Genomic DNA, 21931 nt, shown 5'->3' with positions numbered 1-21931 from the left:
TGTTCCATCTGATGTAGCTACAGGTATGATGAAGAACGCTGAGCAATAGATCACACACTCCTCAGATGAAAGGGATCCTGGATCGCTGGATTTCACTCAGTTCTTATCATGCATTAAAATCCTGATTGCAACGAACTGACTGTCTCACAGTCTTATTCTATGAACAGGGGCTTTAGCCACTACCTTTATCTTTCGCTGTGGCAGTTTTTCATGCAGCCAGGCACTATACTGTTTTATTGGTATTTTATCTTACTGTTTTGTTCTTACCTTATTCACTGTTTTTATAGCATGAAGTGCAGAAGCTGCAAACGTAAACTCATACTTGTGCAGTGACTGAATGAATGATTCTTCTTGTGGTGGGGCGAATAGGCTAACCACTGAGCCACTGTGCTGCTGGTGCCCCGTCATGAGGTCGATTTATCAGACTATGGTCTGATTATCAGTCATCTGGTAACAAAAGGGAACAAATAGACTGCACAAACTGATTTACTTGGCCGACACAGAAACAGTAAAGCAGGATACTTCAGCTTCTTGTGTTTACTACCAGGCAGTGCCTGATGCTCTAAACAAGACACTACATGTCATATTTTGCCTTCAGGCTGAGAAGAAAACGAGTTGAGGTGTCGGAAAGTTAAACTATTAATCTGCCTGCTCAGTGACACAGCTGATCATTAGTGTCTGGACAGTAGGATCTTTATTTTCTGTTTCCACGTTTTGAGCCAAACGGTGTCATTTTTGTACAAATGGGAGAACAAAGCGGCTGCTCGGTGTCTGTAAATATCAAATTCAATCAAATTACAAAAGACTCAAAACAATATTTATTACCAGCTGTGTTTGCATTCATGTGTGACATTACAAAATAGAATACATACCCTCGTTTTGCACATTTGTATTTACAGTTCAAAGCAGTGAGTGTTAACCAGTTGATGCTACTGTTACTACGACAACTGCTATTCTGCCATAGTTTCTTCTTCCTCTTCGTCATCCTCCTCTTCATCAAAGTATTTATCCTCTGCATCTCTGCTGACGATGTCCAAGTTGTCATAGTCTGGGTTCTCATCCACCTCACTGTAATTGGACACACACACACACACACAAATAAAAAGCTTGATGTGTTTGGACTGAGTGCTTTGCTACAGTGGTAACCTATTCTGGAGAATGTTTAAATTTTCATTATTTCACTGTTGGTTAGCTACAGTGTTCAACATAAGAGACAGCTGGCATTCATAGTTGCATGCAGCGAATGCCAATTTAGCGGGGGTGTGGCTGACCTGTAGTCGAAATCCTTGTCTTTGCCCTCTAGGAAGCGCTGGTGCATCTGACTGATGAACTCCTCCCTGAGCAGAGCCTTCTCCTGCGGGGTGGGCTCCCCTTCCTGCTGCTGGACATCATTATCTACAGTGGGAATGCAGAGAGAAACATGTGACGATCGACAGAACAGGGAGGGAAGCAGTCGGAGGAAGACAGCGGAGGGGGAGAAAGAAAAACAGAAGTTTTCTTCACTGTCTCTTCACTTCAATCCACAAGAGCACAGAAACTACATTCACTTTAGCTCCGTCCTACCTTCGTCTTCTTCATCCTCGTCCTCCTCCTGTGCTCCCTCCTCTCTCTCCTGCTCCTCCTGCAGACGATTCTGGATGAGCTGCTCCTGGTAGGAGCTGAGGAGGAGGTGGGCGAGCCCTGCTGTGCTTCCTCCTTGTGCCCCCTGTGCACCGCCCTGCATGGCCTCCTGGGAGCGCTCCAGCACCTACAAGATTAGTAATTCAGAAGTTACTAAAAAAACACGATCTAAATTTTTTTGTAAAATGCCTGTTAAATGTGAAATAAATGAACGCAAATCTTTTGAGTGACAGCATCACCTCCTCGTCAGTCAGGTACTGGCCAATATACTGTTCATACAGCAGCGGCTCCCTGATTCGCATCTGTTCCTCACTGAAATACTGACCCTCTAGAACAGGAGGTAGGGCAGGAGAACAGAGGGATGAAAAAGAAAAGAACACTCAGAGTTTGTTGGAGGGGAAGCAGGTATCTCTGCAGTGGATCTCTAAAACCTGGCCAAGTAAAACCAAAACTATTCACATGCTTCCACATGTGGCAAGTGGAAAATTGGTTATTTTATAATATTATTTGTGTAACATGACACTTTTAAAAGAAAGCGTTAACACGGCTACAGCAAAATGAGTCTGGATTTTACAAAGAGAGCCTGGCTAATGCTGACAGCCTGGACAATTCTGGTAGTAAAGAAATCTTAACTGATGTGACTCCATACACTGTTTGTTGCATTTGATAAAAGAAGCCCCTACCCCTCTGCAGGGCCCTGAGGGCGGCGTAGCGCTGGTTTCGGACCCTGGTCCTGTTGGTGCACGCCGCAGCTCGTCTCTGTATCACTTTGCTGTAGTGCTGAGCTCGTGGATCTGAGCAGACGTGGGCAAACGCTGATAGGTTCTGGGGCTTGAGGAAAGCCTAGAAAAGGGGGAGAGTAGATACAGCAGATGCCTGTTTTGTATTTTGGTCAAGCTGTCAGTGTGCTAAATACCTTTTTCAGCTGGTGACTTGATAAAAACAAATGCGTGTGTAAACAAACACTTCCACGCAGCGAGCTGTGCACACGTACATGGTACCTCTCCAGGAACACCAGTGGTCTGCTCCTGTACTGATGCAGCAGCTCCTCTTTGCGCTCCTTCAGGGTCAGTTCAGCCTCTCCTTTCTGCTGGCTCTTCACTGGGCTCCCACTCATGGCAACGGCCTCCACCATGTCATTGACGCAGGCGGACTCAGCCTGGCTCACGAACTGTATGATCAGCAGAGGGACGACTGTTGCAGCAACCACAACAAACCGCAACGGGCACATGTTTGTATTATACGTATGCAAAGCATTGCTGGTGGTGGTGGTCTCACCTCGGCGTCTCGCCGTGACGGCGGCTGCGTCTGTGGGGGGCGGTCGAAGTCAAATTCTCTGTGCTGTGTCCCCGGTTCTTCTGGAGGTTTACACGCGTCTTCACTGTCACACAAACTCGGCTGTGTTTTAGCGGGAGGCTCGATTTCACCCCACATAATTATCTGTTAATCTAGATCAATGACGGGTTTCCAGTGGCGCTTGGTAGAAAACTACGTTTAACTAACGTCAAGACGGGAAACGTTTATTTCCGTTGTCAATTACCTTGACCTTAACGTTACTGTATTCAATACGTTGTCACAGACAACAAAATATGGACAGGATAATTACACACATGCGTCTCCTTCTCACTTGTTTACTATTTTGTGAGCGTTGTGTTTTGCCGCCATGTTGGTCCGTTTTTTATATATTTTCCGCCAATACTGCGAACGACAGAATGGTTCCTACCGGTCCAAGACGCGTCTGTGCTGTTGATTTTGTCGCCGTCTGGTGGTACATTTTTGACCAAAGAAAAAGAAATTAAATATATATATACATATATAGATTATTTTTGTTTTGTTTATTTGTTGATTTTGTGCTCTTCTCTCTTCACACAAATCACTGCACCTCAGGAGTCGCACCTGTTAAACTCCAGAAGTTTGCAGACAAGTCATCGGGCTCATCCAGGATGGTGTCCAGTCTACACACAGATGGGAGGTTGAACAGCTGGTCCTCTGGTGCAGTCAGAACAACCTGGAGGTTAAGAGGCTCAGAACTGTGGGGATGACAGTGGACTCCAGGAGGAGCCACCCAGCACAACCCTGCATCACCATACTCAACAGCACCATGTCTGCTATGGAAACCTTCAGGTTTCTGGGATCCACAATCTCTCAGGATCTAAGGTGGGCGTCCAACACTCCATCATCAAAAAGGCCCAGCAGAGGTTGTACTTCCTGCACCAGGAAGTTCAACCTGCCTCAGGAGCTGCTGATTAAGTTCTACATTGCAATCATCCAGTCTGTTCTCTGTTCACCCATCACTGTCTGATTTGGATCAGCCAGCAAACAGGACAGGAACAGAGTACAACCAACAGTCAGGACTGCAGATAAGATCACCGGTGCCAATCTGCCCTACATTCAGGATTCACACATGTCCAGAGTCAGAAAACAACTTCTCCCCTGTGATTGGTGATAAAGAGCTCTGTGTGCTAAAACAACCAGACAGAAGAGCGCCCAGTTTAGATCATATTTCTACTGTTTAAAATGAAGTTCTTAACATGTACATATCATGATGCACTGTCACTTTCAGTTAGAGCTGAGACGATTAGTCAATTAATTAGTCAGGCCAATTTTGTGCAAACGTGTTGATCTAGTTTGAAATCTTTTTGAGAATATGCATAAAGCACAATACCGACTGACATGATTTGAGTGAGTCCTGCATTATTATATGATCTTCAGAATTCTTGAAGAGATTCCTGCTGTCAAAGTGTAGCTTTAAGAGGACCTACTGTTATTTCACTTTTGTGCCTACTGTTGCATATTCCTGAATTAAATTACCTTGCAGAATACCTACCACAAAAACTGCACATGCAGCACTGTGGGAGAAATGAAGGTTTACAGTAGGTTGGGGCCTACACAGCTAATCTTTTTCCACCCAGGGGCCCCCCTAGTGGGTTACTTCAACTATGCATATATGCAACATTTGATAGAACATCTGGGACATTGCTCAGGGGGGACTTGTCACCTCTCATTGTCTTTCACCACCTGCCCATTTGGCTGCTATTTTATATTTCTATTTATTACTTTCATTGCGCCTCTGTTTTATGTCTTGCTATTGTCTTTCACTGTGAAGCACTTTGTAACTTCTGTTTAAGAAAAGCGCTGTTTAAATAAACTTAACTCCTTGACAACCTGTCAGGAAGTAGTACAAATTGAAACTGTGGAAAATGGCAATTGCAGTCTACCATTTAGTTTGCATTAATTAATGCCTTCATTTTCCGTGGTCTTATCTATTGTAGCAGCGCAGATGAATATTAAGCAAACTATGCTTAATTTCTTAAAGTAACCCAGTGAAAGGTGCATCCTGTTCATCTCAGGACAGGTGAGTGTTACATGAACGTTTGTCGAGCCAAGCACAGCGTGACAGCAGAGAGGAGCCACTCCTACCAGAGCAACATGGGCTAATGTTTCATTTCTGTGCGGCCACTTTACAGTCATCGCGACACTAAAGCCCACAGACAGTCTGGTCGGTAGGTCCCGCGAGAACGTGACTTTGTCGCGGCGCGAGCGTCTGTCAGACAGTCTTTAAGATGCTGCGTTTACACACAGAGAGCAACGACGCCGGAGGCTGTGCGACCTTCCTTTCAAAACATTTGTATCCCAAAACTTTTCTCGGGACATGGCCAACAATAACAGTTGTATTTCGAAAGTTTTAACGGGAAATTCATTTTGTCCTCATCCTGGTTGACTCCACTATGTGTATCGCGCAAACTTGCCAGCGTCGCCGGATTAACAAGAACTCTGTTCGTGCTTTGGTGGAGTCCGTTAGAGATGGACGGTGTCATGGGCCCCGTACAGGACCAGATAGTACCGAGGTACGTACACCAGAGCTTCCAGCTGACTTCACTGCTGTGCTGTAATGCCACAGCTCGGAGCATGCTCTTGTCGCGTGTCTTGACAGCTGCTTGTGGACTGATCTTACTTTACTGTCAAAACCCAGGGATTACCCAACACCTGCGACAGGCTCAATTAATTCAACGGGTCGCTAGTTAACAAGACTTTTTCCCTCACCAAAGAAAATCCAAGTGTTAACCTGTTGCTGAAGTGGCTCCTCGGTGAACCTGTTATTCGTTGCCCACTAAGAGTGAAATACTGACTAAATATATTTGCACACGTGTGAATTGAATTGCCACTCAGACACTGCAGCCTATCTCTAAAATTTGATTTTGCTCGTGAATAATGTCTTTATCTATCAATACATTTTGTTTTGTTTTAGTCAACAAAAACTTAAGTTCAGTGGACTCACAAACTCAGCTGAAGTGTCCTGCTGTCCTTAAACACTGAGTATACAGTGTTGGCCATATTAACAGCTCAACTATACAACGACTATGAAATGCAAAGCAGCTTTTATTTTGAAATATTTGTGTTTTTCCTCCTCAAACCGAGGAAGTCGCAGATTCTTTTCCACACTGAGCTCCTCTTCTTTTCCTCTCAGACCTTCTCTTCATACACTTCCTCCTCCAGCAGGAGTCTGATGGCCTGTGAAGCCTGAATGAGGGTTTCCTCCTCCTCCTTCTCCTCCTCCTCCTGTCCTCTCAGCTCATCCTTCAGGGCCTGACTTGCCTCTTTCTCTGCCTGGTTGCTTGAGGTGTCTCAGCTCTCAGTTTACTGATCAGATCCTGGTCCTCACTTCGTCTCAATCCCGAGTTGATGCTGATGGCGGACTCTTCTCTTCCTGCAGCTCATCACTGAGCTTCAGTTTCTCTCTTTCGGGAGCTTGTTTGTTAAATACTTTTTCCACAGAGACTCGCTCTCGTCCATCTCTGTCTCCAGCCTGGTGGAGAGCTCCTTCGCCTTTTTCTCCAGACAGACGATGTGCTGCTGCTCTGCACTTTGGAGGTGATCTTTCAGCGCCTCTGACTGAGATCTTAAAACCTTGTTTTCTGTCTCACGGTTGCTGCCGGCCCCCTCATCGTGGTGCAGGGCTGAGGGATTCTTTCTCGAAGTCGTGTTATCGTCACAGTATATCGTGTTAAACCTTTGAACACACAGTGCTGTAGATTCAGGATCAGAGCTGTCAAAACCCAAACTGATTAAGTCTTTTGTTTCTCCATTTTACACTTAATTATGTGTATGCATAGATTAAACAGCTGTTTCTGTTTCTATCATCCATCCCATTTATTTCCTCTCACTTTGTTTTTAGTGTCAGTGGATCCAGTGAGATGGAAATCCCAGCGTGCACATTCAACAGGAAATAAAAACCAGGTATGTACATCAGCTTTCTGCCAGTCAACCTTCGTATTTCCTTTATTAATCTGACAAAGGTGGCTGTTTGTCATTAATTATGAATCTTAACTGGCCTAAATCACGATGGATTTCCACTTTCATCCACTCAAGAGTAATTCACAGATGAAACAAACTTGCGCTGTTGTTGCTGTTCGGCTTTTGAGTGTTTGCTTTGCCACTGACGGAGCTGTAGAAAGCCAGCTTACATTTTCCTCTTTGAGTTGACACATTGACATTGTGATTGTTTGACGAGTTGCCCTCAGTACATTGTTTACATTCCAGCACAAACACACCGGGAAATTCTGGAGCTAAATTAAGCCGATGTCGCCTCTCCTGTCTTTATGCAGAGAGTGATGGGCGACTCTTTGTGATGAGTCTATGTCGGTGAGGTCATCTGCTATGAAATTAGACACTTGTGGCCAAGCTGTCGCCATCTTTATATTAGTACGAGTAAGAACCTGAAATGAGTCACAGACGTGATGAAAATAACAGCTGTGTTGTTTTGATTATACTGTGTCTAAAAGTGTTTCTCATTTGGACTATTGGCTACATTTAGAAGTAATGTTATGGCCAGACAGTAGTAGCCCTGGATGGATGTGCTGAGAGACGCTCTCCCAGTTCAAATCCGAACCTTAATGTCAGAAAATTGGAAAAGTAACTGCAACACATGGAGGACTCTATGCAGCTCTTGTATTTAGTGCAAAATCAATTTTTTTATTTGCAGTTTGGGATAAATCCCAGTACAGACTAATGTCACACAACTACAACATTGTGTGAGTTCAAACTCTCTGTCACTTTCATCTCAGTCCTGCAAAAAAGTCTCAACTTTCTGTTTGTTTCACCTTTCCAAAACCAAAGAGACAAGATGAAAGTGTGTGTTTATCTACTCCGACTTAAGCTGCACATGTGAGCCTGTCGGCTAACCAGTTTAGTGTTATTTACAAAGGCAAAGGGCATGTCATCAGCTAGCTATATTATTATGTCAGACTATAGGTCACTTTCAAAAAGCACCTGTTCAGATGCTGGTATGTCAGATTTTATAGTTATATTAATGACTCTGTATTTGTTCTGGGAGGGATTTCTCTCCAGCAGCTCAAGCCAAAGTTTTATAAAATAATGTTCTAAAGTAAATATATTGACCATTAAAGCATAAATCTGTGTTTCCTGTTAACGTGTGTTTTTCTGTGCTTTCAAACCCTCCAGTAGTTACCTTATAATTAATAATGTTTCTAAATGTTTATTTATACCACTGTAGTACTCAACAAGTTAACTAGCTTTCTGCTGCAATACATAACATATCCTCTAAAAGGCTCACCGGCTGGTGAGGATGCTCAGCCTTTTAGCATTAGTCTGTACCATATATGTGTACATATTTAAACCTTTATACAGGTTTCTTGATTTAAATTGAATGGAATGGAGCCATTAAAAGTTAACTGGAGACACAGGTTTCAACTAGACACAGCTACAGCTGAATATACCTGCTATTGATAGTTATCATTTCAGCCAACAAAAGGGAGCCACCCTGTCTGTCACTGTGTTTATGAGCCAGGAGATGCAAAGAGAGCAGCAGAGGAGGACGAGGACCAGCAGACGTTAGTGTATAGAAGTCGTCTCAGCAGACGTTACCATAAAACTGTGAGGGGCTGCTTCAGGAAGGCAAAATTTCTTTTTGTTTATTCATAGCTGGTAACTTGACAATGCTTACAGTAATGGAGTGGCTGTCAGTGTTTCCCTAAAAACACTGAAAAAGGACAAAAGCTTTGTGCTGAGTGTGATGGGAGTATTTTGTCATCTAGGGTTGATATTATTACAGTGGTATCGATGCCAGTACTGTCACTTCTACAGTTCTTGTCCAGCCATAGCTGTTTGATGGTTTGATGGTTTCAGGTTTGCTTCTCAGTCTCAGGTACAAAGCACATGTTCTTTACTGCACAGGAGTGGTGCTAAAGTTGGGGAAATATAATATCCATGGAAATGAGGCATGTAACACAGCTAGTACAAAAACACAAAGAATATTGTGCATTTTGAGCTACAGCTACCGTTGTTGTAGTGTTACTGCCACTTCAGAGATGGCTCCAGCTGATGTTGCTGGAGCTGCTCAGAGTCTTAACAGTGGAAGACAGGACAGATCCCATGTGTACAGCAGACTCTGCAAATGTCAGGCAGTGCTTTATTTGACAAAAGACATGTGATCCGTTTACTTTGCCTAGATCAATAGAGGTTAGGAAAGTTGATGAGTGAACCCTTAGGCTGGATGAAGAGAACTACATCAAACTACACAGAAGATTGAAAGTTGCATTGTGGTGTAAGTTTAACCATCAATATAGTACGGTATTACTACATGTTACCACTATCGAAGTTCTAGTAATACCTTGAGACATTAAAACTGAACAGACAAAGCATAATTAGAGATGGGTAACCTGTACAGTATCTCATACCAGGGGTATTGATACTTATATGCCTCCTTCCTCCTGTCATTGGTCATTTTGCCTCTGTTTAGAAGAAGGGTATGAGCCAATAACTGATCTTGTTTTTGCAGGGTTTTCCTCAGCCATCAATAACATTAATGTTAGGTTAAGTCTCTTGTCAGGCACTGACTTAGAAAGGGAGTTGGTCCCTGGGCACCACTCTGTGGCCCCCCACTACTCCTAGTACTTAGAATAGATTACAGGCTAAGTCTGTTATTTAATTAGGTTATTGTATTTAATACTGTCCGAACTTTGTTCTGTAAATTAGAGCTGTACTCAGTATTGTCCGATATGTAATGTTTAGTATTTAGAAGTGGGAAAGTGATATTGGTGCATTGAGTGTAAAAAGAATCTGACCTTCAAATCTGGTTTGCAACACAATAATAGTTGAAATGTTAGTTGAGGCCTCTCAGACCTTTTCAGTTTGAAGGTTTTTTCACTGCAGGTGAGCAGAGTAAGAAATTAAGCCTAGGAGAAAATGCCTTGATTGTGAACTTCTGTGTGTGTATTTGGTCATCGGTCCTTTCTTCCCTGAGTGGCCGGAGGCTGATTATCTAATGTGATGCCGCAGAGAGTGTTGTGTTGTTGTTGTTGTTTTTATACAGCAGCTCGTTGGCCCAGCAACTCTCCCCGCTTATGGTGAGTTACCATAACAACAGAGTGGTGGACCTGCTGTTAACGTTGGTGTCCATTACCTCTGTTATGTCTTCACTGTTAAGGACAGGCTCATATAACTAGAAATGAGTCATTTAGACAGAGAGCGGGTTGGAGGTAAAGATAGAAGGTGGTGTATGTGACGGGTGTAGAACAGGGGAGAATGGAAATAAAGAGGATACAGGGAGAGAGCAGAAAGATAAAGAGAGGCACAACTGCACGGGGGCAAAATGCTTTATGCTATGAGATAACACTAGCGCAGCTTTTGTGGGTGTTTGTGGTACATTTGCCCCAGAAAAAAAGTCTGTGTGTGTGTGTTAATGTGTTTCCTCACTTCCTAGGTCTGTCTACGCACCTCACTCTGAATCCCTGGTAACCATGGAGACCAAGTTTGGCGAGAGACCAGATGCAGATGCCTCCATCCCCAGCCCTCAGAGTGAAGCTGTGGCCAATGAGCTGCAGGAGTTGTCCCTGCAGCCTGCCTCCAGCCTGCTGCCGGTCAGAAAGAGGAAGAATGGTAAGTGGCAGTTTGTACACTCCAACCAAATTAAACTGCTTTTACTTATGCAAAGAGAAGTTTGGTGGCTTTCAAATGGCTGTCAGGGGCACACGCATTGTGTCAGGAGCAAGAAAAACTCACCAAATGCAAATAAAAACACGTTATGGTCCCATTTGAATGAATTTGTCTATTGAGCATGATTGTGGGCTGTTTTCCTTCAATTTAACTGTTTAAAGATGCAAAGCACAAATGTTCCGAGAGGGACAGAGGGCGTTTGTCTGCTGCGGTTTCTCCAGCATCTGTAGAGCTGCTAGCTGATGCTAGAGTTTACATTTCAGACATGCTAGGTCTCCGTTCGCATTACCTCATTATAAACAGCAAGTGCTTCCTTCCAAATGCACTCAGGTTTGAGCTTGCTTACACACAGAAACACACACACACACACACTCACATAGACAGACTCTTAAACCAGTGAATAATGTTGTACACACACCATATTTAACCACATTTGAAATGACGGTTAAACAGCAAAGTTGACCTTAAACTAACCCCCAAACTAACACTATCCACTAAGACTTGTGCGCAAGTTTGTCTGCAAATATAAATACACCCCTTATTAGCAGAGGTTCTTTAAGGTACACCTCATAGGATGATACTTTCTCCTGTCTGCTCTTTCTGTGGCAGGCTGCCGAGATCAAGCTGGAATTTGTAATTGGGTTCAGATGTAAGGACTAAGGCCCATTTATTCCTGGTATTAAAGGTATTCTGTGTTTTGTTTGTCAAGTTTTGGCCACTTGTAGCACTATGGAGCCACTGCTTGTGGCTTTTGCCTGGCTCAGATCCGATCACCACCTCCAGATGTGGTCTGGCTGATCCGATCACATTCTTAGTGCATTAACACATAGCAGAAACATGCACTTTCCCGTTCACAGATCACATGTTAAAGCCAGGTGTGAAGAGAGTCTAAATGAACCCACAGCCTTTCTCTTCCTGTAATCTCAGCCACATCTCCAGAGGCACAATCCAGCCTAAACGACTTGCAGCCAACTTGCTCCATTGTATTTTTAATCAGCACAATAAAGACAGAGCCGGTGGGAGCAGACAAGTAGGTATTTCTACCCGAGTTGCACACACATGCCATCCAAACCCAAGTCACTATATTGGAGTCTGTTGCAAACAGTCATGCACATACAGCTCTGGTGTTTATGACAGTGTTGACCCATATTTAATGGGGGATGCTTTCTTATTTCCTACTGACCGGCCCTTTGCAACTGTAGAAGAACTAGACATAGTCTGGTAGTTGCATATTGTAATAGCACATGCAATATGCATGAAATGCAGACTTCTCTTGCTGCAGGCATTAAACCTGGTGTCTTGTTGTGCGTGCTTGGATTTGTATTATATAGGGGTATGATACTGGGCATTTAATGTGCAACTGAGATACAGACAGAACATGAATGCCATCCAAAAACATTTGCATATTTTTTACTTCTGCACACAAGTAGCATCAATGATTGATCTAACATTGACATTTACTGTATGATGGCAAACTGTTCTGTTACTTGAAGTTCTGACCGACACAGCAGGGCTGTGTGTGTTTTGTATAGAGATATATCTCTGTGTAACATCAATGAGCTGTTCAGTAGGAGACTTTTTAAACAGATTTTTTTGTCGTAGAGCCTGTGTGGTCAGGTTTTCCTGCTTTTCTTTTTTTATTCAGAAAAAGTAACCCCATGTTAGGTCACCATAAATGATGAAAGTACAAGCATCTTTGTAATATTTGTAGTCCTTTTTTTTTCATTCAGTGGGAATTTGTATGCATGAACGTTTGACCAATTAAAGTAATACCTGGAGCAGAAATAAATATGACATTATGTGCAGGGATCCAGATAAATCAGAATCAGAAGACAAAGAGCATGCTGCCTCAAATGTAAACCACTTCAAACCGCTGTAGCTTCCCTCCTTCTCTTTTCCTCAGAAGGACACAGAGCAGGGCTCTTATGTTTTGTTTTTGTGTTTTAGAAGTGCAATATGAATATATCTGCTAACAGCTGACATGGTAATCTGAAACGTGCGGGCAAACAACTGTTCCGGTTCGACAGGAATGCGCTGTGGAGCCCTCTAATTTATGGTGGTGCATGTCCCCACCTTCTGGTCAATACGAGTACTACAAGCAGACAAACCAGTACGTCTCCACAGTGCCTGGTTTTACAGTTCACGAACAGAATATCATCTGATAGACTCAAGATCAGTTTTAGTCCCCTTCGAATCCCCTTAATCAGCCCTGAATAACCCCTCTGTGTGTGGCAGTGTGTGTAAGGTGTGTGCAGCCTTAGCCCCAGTGTGCACAGATAAAGAGATTCTGGATATAGCGATGTGACCAGCTGGTCCTGCTATTTAGACCAGTTGGAGAGAGTACAGAGGTTAAGAGGAAGGAGAGATGTAATATCAGAGGAGGACTGGTTGGTCGGGGCGGTGGGGGAATTAGAGAAAATGTATTGGCTGAGGAAATGGGGAAACTGTGCAGGCAGGAGTACTCAGGAGGAGCAAAATAGAATATAAGATCAGAAGAAGAGTTAAGCTAAATTAGCAGCAATTATTCATTATAGCTGTAACACCATTTTCCTCTGTGTAAAGGTGGGTTTAAGGAGGCTAGGTGTGCATGTGGCAACTGAAGCCCGAGAGTCTCAGTGGACCAAGCATACAGATATGTTCATGAAAATATGGAAAACAAGTTGGGTTTTTGGATCCACAGTGCAGGTTTATGGCTCCAGGCATTTAGTGCATCTTTTGGAGCTGTCAAAATACAGTCTGGTCCCATTGTTTTTAATAGTTCGCAGGAAAAGTGAGACATACCTAACTTTGTCTTTGTCTTTCACATAGACCCTTCCTTATTGGCCTCTTTGAAGAAAAGAAACTGAAAAGAAATGAAGGCAGAGGGATAGTGGGGGGTAGAGTTAGTTGGAAAATGAGTCAACGGCTAATTAAAAAACATTTGTTTTCTGTATGGAACCTGAACATCTGAACACAGTGAATGCTACAGTCCCAATGAATGCTATTGAAATTGGTGATTTACTTGTATTATTCAAGATTACAAAGAACTTCTTAGAAATTTAGATAGATAGTGAAGCAGAAATAATGATTGCAGAAATATGAGTACTGCAGAGTGTTAGAGTGAATTGCATGAGAGCTCCACCAGGGGGAGGACAAGTTTAGGGTTGGAGTTAATTTGACACTTGTTTACAGCTTTGTCTTGTTTTAGGAAGAGCAAAGGTGATGAAACTGAAGCTGAGGCTGATATGTGGCCATAAATAACGGTGGAGAATGTGAAAATAACATTTATAGCCATAGTTTGATTGTTAAAAATGAAAATATGCTCCGGCTAATTTTATTATTTGAACAGTTGTAGGTGGGAGTTTATGATCTGTGATACAGCTTTTCATGGGCCACGTCCCAAAAAAATACCCTTTAAAAAAACCTTCATGAATTTTCAACACTGTGTCTCCACAATAAACAGTTATTAGATCCAACAAATAAAGTGTTTCCAGTGATTAGCTGAATGTGTTGAAACCAGGATTACTATTCCTCTATGTGCTGCAGCCTCAGAGCCATGCTTTAATTTCCTGTGTTGTGAATCAGAAGGTCGCTGGGGCTCTCTCTGAAGTACTGACTCAGGTTTTTAATGAACACACACTGACACATTAGTTCACAGCAGCTACTTTCGGCAATGACCTTTGACCCCTAGTGTCATCATTTCCTGTCAGTGACATAACAGCGAATCCTTTTAATAGATCCATGGACGGCCTCCGCAGAGATGACAGTGAGACTTAGATGAACACGTCCAGACATTCTGTAGTGTCATGACTTCAAGCTCAAAGGTCAACACGTCTGAATCTGAGCTTTTTTTCTAGTTTGTACAATGTTCATTGACCAAAAGGAGTCTGGTTATTGAAGCTTCTTGACATTTAGGATCTTGTGGACATCTTGAGCAGAATTTTTTATTAGCCATGCTGGACTCTGGGCATGATAATGTCTGTCAGTCCGCCACTTTCGTCCACACTGAAATGTCTCAATAGCTCTGTAATGGATTGCCATGAAAGTTTGTACAAGCATTCATAGCTCCCAGTTGATATATCCTAATGACTCTGGTTATCCCTTCTCCTGTAGCGCCACCATGAGGTTCACATTTGCGACTGTTGAATGGATTGCCATAAATTTTGATACGCACTTTCATGGTTTTGGAGAAGTTTGGTGATCTTTGCTGGTGAGATTCTTGCCTTGGTTTAACACCCATTCTGCTGTTTTTTTTTTAAATGTTAATCTTTTGTTATAATATTAAGACAGGAGTGGTCAGTTACTTCATACCAAATAGAAACAGAAAGTCAATCAATCAATCAATCAAACTTTATTTCTTTAGCGCCTTCCAACATCCAAAAGGAGCACAAGGCCCTTAACAAAGAAAAATAAAAACAACAAATAAATAAAATAAATTAAAACAAGTAAAAAAGAATTTTGTTCTTGCTTTCTGCACACTCACTGCTGTTAATGTTTGTCTTAATGTTTAGCATTTAGGAAGTGCTCAGTGTAAATCCTCAGTCTTAATTAGACCCATCTATTTGGGTGGCACTGGCCCAATGTGCGTGCTGTAATATAATGTGGAGCACAGTGTGCTTCTGCGAAGAAAAACTTAATGTTCTTCCAGTGAGTTCAATAGCTACAATATCTGTGTTAAAATGTTTCCAAAAGTATTTTCAGTTTCTTTTTTTTAGGTGGGATAATTAAGTAATTGTTGACTTGAGTGGCACAAGCTCAGTTTTACATGAAAGGAAAGAGATTCTGTAAAGAGTTTGAAAGTTTGTTTTTGACATTGGGAACAGTTGTCTTGAAGAGATGTAGAGGAGCACCGATGTACGTGTTTGGAGGTTGCAAGTTCCTTCTGTTGCACTCATTTGCAAGTCATAAAAAACTTTGTCCTGCCAATCTCAACAGCTGGAACAGCTGGAAGTATTTTTGTTTTCCTAGCTAGCTGTTAGCCAGTGTGAAACAAACATGGCAACACGTAATAACTGTGCGCAGGGTCCTTTGACCTTCTAGCAGAAGTGACGAAGGCTATAATGAAATCTGAACACTAGGGGTCAGCTGGACGCCTTGCAGACGGATGGTAAACGCAGGTGTGAATGGCGATGTCTGATGATGTATCATGCCTGTGTGCTCAGATTTGGCTGAGGTATGACTCAGAGAGGGAGTATTAACACAGATACAAGAGGAAAGCTTTTGATGATTGTGGAAACATTACCTCTCCAAACCACTGCTCTGAGATCTGTTTCTGTTTATTAATAAACAGCGATTAACATCTGCCTCCACTGATACAGCAAAACCGAGCCCTGTGTGCGGAGAGAAAGAGAGAGAGACGGAGATTTGCGGTCCACTTGGAGCCCTTAGCAATTAGTTTTTTTTTTTTCCTCAGCATTTATGACCGATACGAGCACACACTTCATAGAGACCTAACAGAGTCAGATACAGACAAACAAAGATGTGCAGACGCATCTTTAGATCCGTTTATACTCTCGCTGTTACGTGAATTATACACATATATTGGTGATGCATAGGGTTAAGCACATTGTCACACATATATGCACTCTTTCTGAGAATAAACAGTCGCACACACCTACACGCACGCACACAAACACACCCAGCAAAGCGGGATTATCCCTGCCAGCGTTTTGGTCGGGGCCTTATCTGAAGTAATGGCGGATCAGAGTCCTGATTCGTTTTCCCCTCTCTTGTCAGACTGAGGAGTTCTTTGCCTGGGGACACCACATCTTGCATATTAACACCCTCCGATACAGAAATGCACCCACAGACACACCATCCCGCGCATTTAACATGTGCATTCAAATACACGGACTGTTTGTGCGCCTCAGCTCTCTCAACAATCCCTTCTGCCTGTAATAGAGCCACTGATAGCCCATTCATTTACAAAAGCACCCACTTCACCGTGTGCTCGCCGTTTCTTTGTTTTTGAAGTGCTGCCGCCGCTGCATCATTTTTTAACGTAATGTGAACATGACAAGCACCGTTGGTTCATTGTAATGCTAACCGACAGATGAGAAGAGAGCGCTTATTTTTTTCACCTTGAAAGGACCCGCTCTCACCTTTTAATGTCATGTCAAATTATCTGATGTCACCTGGGACAGAGCCTTAATAATTGAGATGAATGAAACTGTCAATGGACGGGAACAGGTGTTTTATACTGACAGGCAGGCAGGAAGAGGAGAAGACAGTGGGGCTGAAAGAGGGAGATAAAGGCAGTTTAAAAGCAGGCAGGTTTATTGGCGTGCTGACAGAGAACTGATCAGCTGATAGCTGCTCTATGGATGCTCTTTTTGTTTTCTCACTTTTTTTATTGCAAGTAAAAGCCACAATGGCTAAATGTCAGAGCCAGTGCTGGAAGCTGGCTTCAGAGAAAAGGCTTTCTCAAAAATGATAAGGCTCTAAATTTCATTTCTTCATTTGTGTGTCCTATGTTGAAAATCATTGTACTATTAAAAAGGTATAAAGGCTGTAAGAGGAGTGCTTGATTGACTTTTTGTACTCACATTTTTGGATTTCATCATCATCACCTCTCACAATTTTACAGTGTCTTTTTAGACAGCTGGAGGTGGTAGGAAGTGATAGGGATGAAGTTTAGATTCATTATATTAACACCGTCACAGCTTGACAGCAGTAAAACAATGCTGAATGCATAAAAAGACCGCTCACTTCCCTTGTTAATGAGCTTGCATATGTGGGCCAAACTTGAGAGAAAGCTAGGTCTGCTGTTTGTCAAGATCAAGAGCTCATGCTGACAAGAGTTACCCCTGTTTTCTTTGCATTTAGTTGACAATGTAAAGAGTATCACTGTAATATCTAAGACTGGGCTTTAAAGCAGTTGTTTTACTTTAGCAGGCTGTGATGCTCCCTGTTTGTGGTTCAGTTTTTGTTCATTTTGCACAATACTGTTTAACATCAGCATGAGTGGCTTGTTTGCGAAACCTGTTGTGTCACTGCTGATTGTTGCTGATTGAACTGTAATGAACCACAGCAGAGTCTGCTCGACCGACGGTCAAGATCTGCGTTTCAGACTGAACTGCACCGGAAAACTTCTGTTCCTGAGTTTGAACAGACTCCTTTGAGCGTGTGAGCAGGAAACAGAAAACACAAAAATCAGACAGGTGTGCAGAGAGACAGCCAAACAAAACGTGAAAGCAGACAGAAAAGATAGCAGGTGTGTGTGTGTGTGTGTGTGTGTGTGTGCGTGTGTGTGTGTGCGCGTGGTAATTTTAGGCCTTAAGGCATGACGGCAGAGAGGTGCTCAAACAGGTGCGTATCGTTGACCCCACACTGAGCTCAGATCAGAAGTGCTAAGTGAGAGGAATTTGGTGAGGAGCAAAGGGGCTCCACTCAAAACGTGTGCGTGGGTGTGTGTGTGCGCGCGCGCGTGTCCTCGTGTGTGCCTGCTCGTGTCTGTCAGAGGCTGAATGACTGAGTGCAGCAACAGCTGTGACGGACTGCTTGACCATGGATTCACCGACATTTGACACACATGAGCACACACACACACACACACATGTCTTAGTCAGTGCTGTAGCTGCAGCAGATGCAGCAGAAGCTCCTGTAGCGCTGTGCAGTGGCTCTGATTGCCAGCGCTGTCATTGAATCTGATCGAGGAGTTTTTTCAAAAGAAGTGACTGGAAATGCCTGTTTCACGAAGAAGAGAAATCCTTCTTTCATATATTGCTTTGCTTTAAAAATTATTCTTTCTTTTTACTCATAACAACTGTGTCCTGCACGGGAATTGCCAAGGAGGATTGCGTTGTTCTGTTTTGTGGATGGACAGACTTGTGACAGCTTCGTAAATCCGCCTGGACTAAGTTGCATCATCCTTGTATTCTTTGAGAATCACCCTTGCCATGCTGGAACACCTGGCCTGTGTCCGCATTGACCCTGCCCCTCTCAGGCCTCCACCAATCAGCAGGAACATGGATGAGAGAGCTATACGGTTTGAGTTAGAGCGCCAGGCCTGTCAGAGCCTCAGACAAGGTGGGAAACCTGTTGTGTGTCATGCTTCCAGTACATGAAGTCAGTGCTATTATAATGTATACATCTTGTTGGGTTTGACTTCATCGGTAGTCGAGAAAATAATGCAGTAATCGTGTCCACTTAGATATTTGCAGGTTTCTGTCAATTAAAAAAAAAAACGGCATTGACTGTTTGAAGTGTGCAGGCCTTCCTCAGAGTGTCATCCAGGTTTATTTTCTGGGTGCAGGTGTTAAGTGGATCAGATACTCTACAAGCGGCTGGGTTACAGTTGGGGCTCATCCAGCCCGGGCACAGCACGCTTTGCCTTGAGCACATGAACTCAGCAACCTGTTGACTGCGGCAGCACGGGCCTCGGACCAAAGTATCTGGACTGGGAGAGGCTTGGACCGATTTAGGGAAGGACAAGCTCTGCAAACTCCAAGAGACTTCCAGAGAAGTCTCCAGTGTAACGACATGAATTGAGGCAACTCCTAAAAATAAGATCCAAGCTTTTTTTAGTTACTATTTATAATATTATTTATACTTGAACCTCTTCTACAGCTGTTGGTTTTGTTTAGCTAATTACAGTATATTGAAACAGGTGCTTGTTAAATGGGAGTTTGAGTGTAACAGTTACACATGGGCCCCATTACAGTTAGTAAGAATAATGAGATAAATGGAAGCATTTTAACCAAGATAAATGTATTTAACCTGTCAACCTGTCCGTCAGTCTACAGTGAGTCTCATTCTGCCCCCCTTCTTTCTGTGTGTGTGTGTGTGTGTGTGTTGGCAGTTTACAGTAATGTTAGTTTTAATTCAGCTGGCTGTCCCGAGGGGTTGGCTTCCAAGCGGTTACAACATAGACACAAATAGAAAACTGTGTAAGAGAGCACGTTGGAGGAAGAGGAGGACCACAGGTTAGAGATAGCAAGTACAATAAGTGCTGTACTACAGTATGACGAAGAGAACAGAAACACTGGCAAATTAAAATACAGAAACAGCTGCTGAGGAAGTAAATTTTACTTGTATAGCACTCGGTAGTGATTTTAAAAATGGGATCATTAAAACTTAAACTAAAAGGTTCAGTCAATGTGCATCGGTCAGGACAGATTCATCCCAGTCCATATAAATGTGCTTAAAATCCATTCAAAGCAGCGTGCTCAGACACTGATATTGCCTGGCTTAGCTCCTCGTGCTATCCCTGGGGAGGAGGGGGAGGGAAATGAAGAGGAACGGCAGCCACTGAGAGATGCAGCTGAGAGAAAGAAGTCAGTGATGAGGAGGGCAGAGTTGAAGATTGACAAGAAAGTGACTGAAATGGAGTGAAATAGAAATATTGCTTCAGGGGAGTAGGCAAAGTATATTCATGAGTTCATGAAAGAGATCTTGAGTCGAGTTGACTAAACCATGTGTGCGAGCCCTGACGCAGCAGGCATGTCATGATACGATGCGTAGCAGTTAGCCAAGCTTGCCAACCCCATACATACCGTACATTATATACCCGTCATATCCCTGTTCCCAGCTCATTTTCACCAGGGGTATATAGTGACACATTGTAAGTAATGCACATAAGTAAAGAACTTTTTTTTAAGATAAAAGCACTTTTCATGTTCCTTGTCTTGAACTGTTCTTCTGCTCTGTACTCGAGTAGATTTTTGAGCCAGTAATCTACTTTTAACATCACCGTATTTCCCATTCAAACCTTCATTACTGCTCCTCTGCTCTAAATGCAGGGATTTAGTCACACTGACCACGTGTGTGCATGACTTACTCACTGTAAAATGAGAATATACTTCTTAAATATGCATTCGATGGCTACCTACCATATTATGATGTCATGCAAGAAAATTAAAGCTCCATGTCACATGCAGAAAGTTAGCATTTTTACCAGCTGATGATCCAGAGAAGCCATTGAGATAAAGAAACAGCATTGTTCTTGTACTACATCGTAGAGCTAGTCGCACACTGGTAGCATAGCGGATGTTCTAGCTGTTAACAGGGATGCTGTATGTGCTCCTTGGCCCTGGAAGTAATGCATGTTTACTTACTGTAGGAAGGAAGCTAGTTAGCTGAGCATGCTAACATTTGCATCTTACGTAACAATAGAGCAGATATACACACCGTTTCTTCCAATTTGCTCTTGAATTTTTTAGTTGTGGAGACCATCCAAACTCTTTATATGTGGCATATCACTCTTAGTACAGTTCCATGCACACTGTTTCAGCACACAGAGAGTTACAAAGCTTGAAAGGTTTGACGCCATGACAAGGTTCGATTGTTAAGCTATGATTGGACATTCGATTTTTGAGGGAGGTTTAATGAATGGTCAGTTAGTAGTAGTCTTTTCTCATGATTATACTGTTGTGATAATAAATAAGATTTCAAGAAAAGCACCTGTAGTGTGGCCATCGATAGAAGCACTGTTTCAGGTCGTTTTGAAATTTCACAAATGACAAATGAGTATAGACATTCAGCCTAATCTGAGCCACCTTTGAGTTTACATACTTGTCCATACGGCATTTATATTGTCTTGTTTTCCTTGTGTACAAGCAATCCAAGATTCCCCTGAAGTCAAGCTTGTATGTAGTACATTTCCAGCCTTGTTTGAGTATTAGAATTGCTCTTGTCTGCATTAAACGGTTGTTGAGTGAAGGTACACTTGCTGTTATGTAGTGGCATTTGAGCAATGAGCACACTATCCCAGAATAGATTCTGTATCAGCACATTGCATCACTTGCCTGTCATCTCTTGGCACAAATCATCTGCCTCGAAAAAGTGTTTTGTGTGTGTTCGAGTGTGCGTGGGCATGTTTCATGATTGTGATACCCAGCTCTAAGTAGAGGTGATAAAATATGTGTGTCTATTTGTGCATGTTTAGTGTGCATTCCTGTGCGTGTTTGCAAATATGATGCATGCTTGTAATAAGGATCTGTGTTAGTGTTTGTTTTGTTAGTCTGCCCATGTGTGCCCACAGGAGCCAGTTAAATCTCTCCTGCTGCCAAGTAGAGAAACTGCACCATCCTGCGTCAGCCACGTCCTCATCACAGGAATCAAAGGAGTATGAATGTTTTCCTCTCAGGACACTGTGGGATGCACAGAGGGACTGTCTGCTGACTGTGGCTGCAGTCGCCACAGCGACAGGGCCTGCTCTCACTGTTACCAACCTGAATACAAAGAAGTAGCCAGGCCGTGCTGAAACACCAGGTCTTTGCTGCTGCGTCGAAAACAATAATAATACGAAGGTAGAGTTTAACTGAGGAAGATGAACAAGAGAGGCGGGTGCATATGAGAGATACATGCTCCTCCTGCTGTTGTAACTGAGATTTCAATGGAATGTAGGGAGAAATTAAGGATAGAAGAGGCTAGCTGT

The 21931-nt window shown here is 42.9% G+C and overlaps 1 protein-coding gene across 1 annotated transcript; it reads right to left on the bottom strand.

Annotated features, from left to right (window-relative positions):
- Positions 1-490: 490 nt before the first annotated feature.
- ccdc97 (coiled-coil domain containing 97) lies at positions 491-3284 on the bottom strand. The gene is made up of 7 exons (XM_041957640.1): positions 2899-3284; positions 2615-2791; positions 2304-2463; positions 1860-1948; positions 1564-1747; positions 1272-1395; positions 491-1068 (listed from the first exon to the last, which is right to left on the bottom strand). The coding sequence occupies exons 1-7, from the start codon at positions 3052-3054 to the stop codon at positions 951-953; spliced, it is 1008 nt and encodes a 335-aa protein (XP_041813574.1). The 5' UTR covers positions 3055-3284; the 3' UTR covers positions 491-950.
- Positions 3285-21931: the final 18647 nt, after the last annotated feature.

The sequence above is a fragment of the Chelmon rostratus genome, chromosome 17 (genome assembly GCF_017976325.1).
Source record: "Chelmon rostratus isolate fCheRos1 chromosome 17, fCheRos1.pri, whole genome shotgun sequence".
Classification (NCBI taxonomy): domain Eukaryota; kingdom Metazoa; phylum Chordata; class Actinopteri; order Chaetodontiformes; family Chaetodontidae; genus Chelmon; species Chelmon rostratus.
The sequence above is the reverse complement of the archived record's forward strand: the minus strand, read 5'-3'. Positions and strand labels throughout refer to the sequence as shown.

What these genes read in the sequence shown, in the direction of transcription:
- ccdc97 (XM_041957640.1), bottom strand. Translation starts at nt 3,054, where the DNA reads ATGTGGGGTGAAATCGAGCCTCCCGCTAAAACACAGCCGAGTTTGTGT. An exon ending in TGTTCCTGGAGAGGTACCAT is followed by an intron (nt 2,464 to 2,614) that starts GTACGTGTGCAC and finishes CCCCTTTTCTAG; the next exon opens with GCTTTCCTCAAGCCCCAGAA. An exon ending in CCTCAGGGCCCTGCAGAGGG is followed by an intron (nt 1,949 to 2,303) that starts GTAGGGGCTTCT and finishes CTCCTGTTCTAG; the next exon opens with AGGGTCAGTATTTCAGTGAG.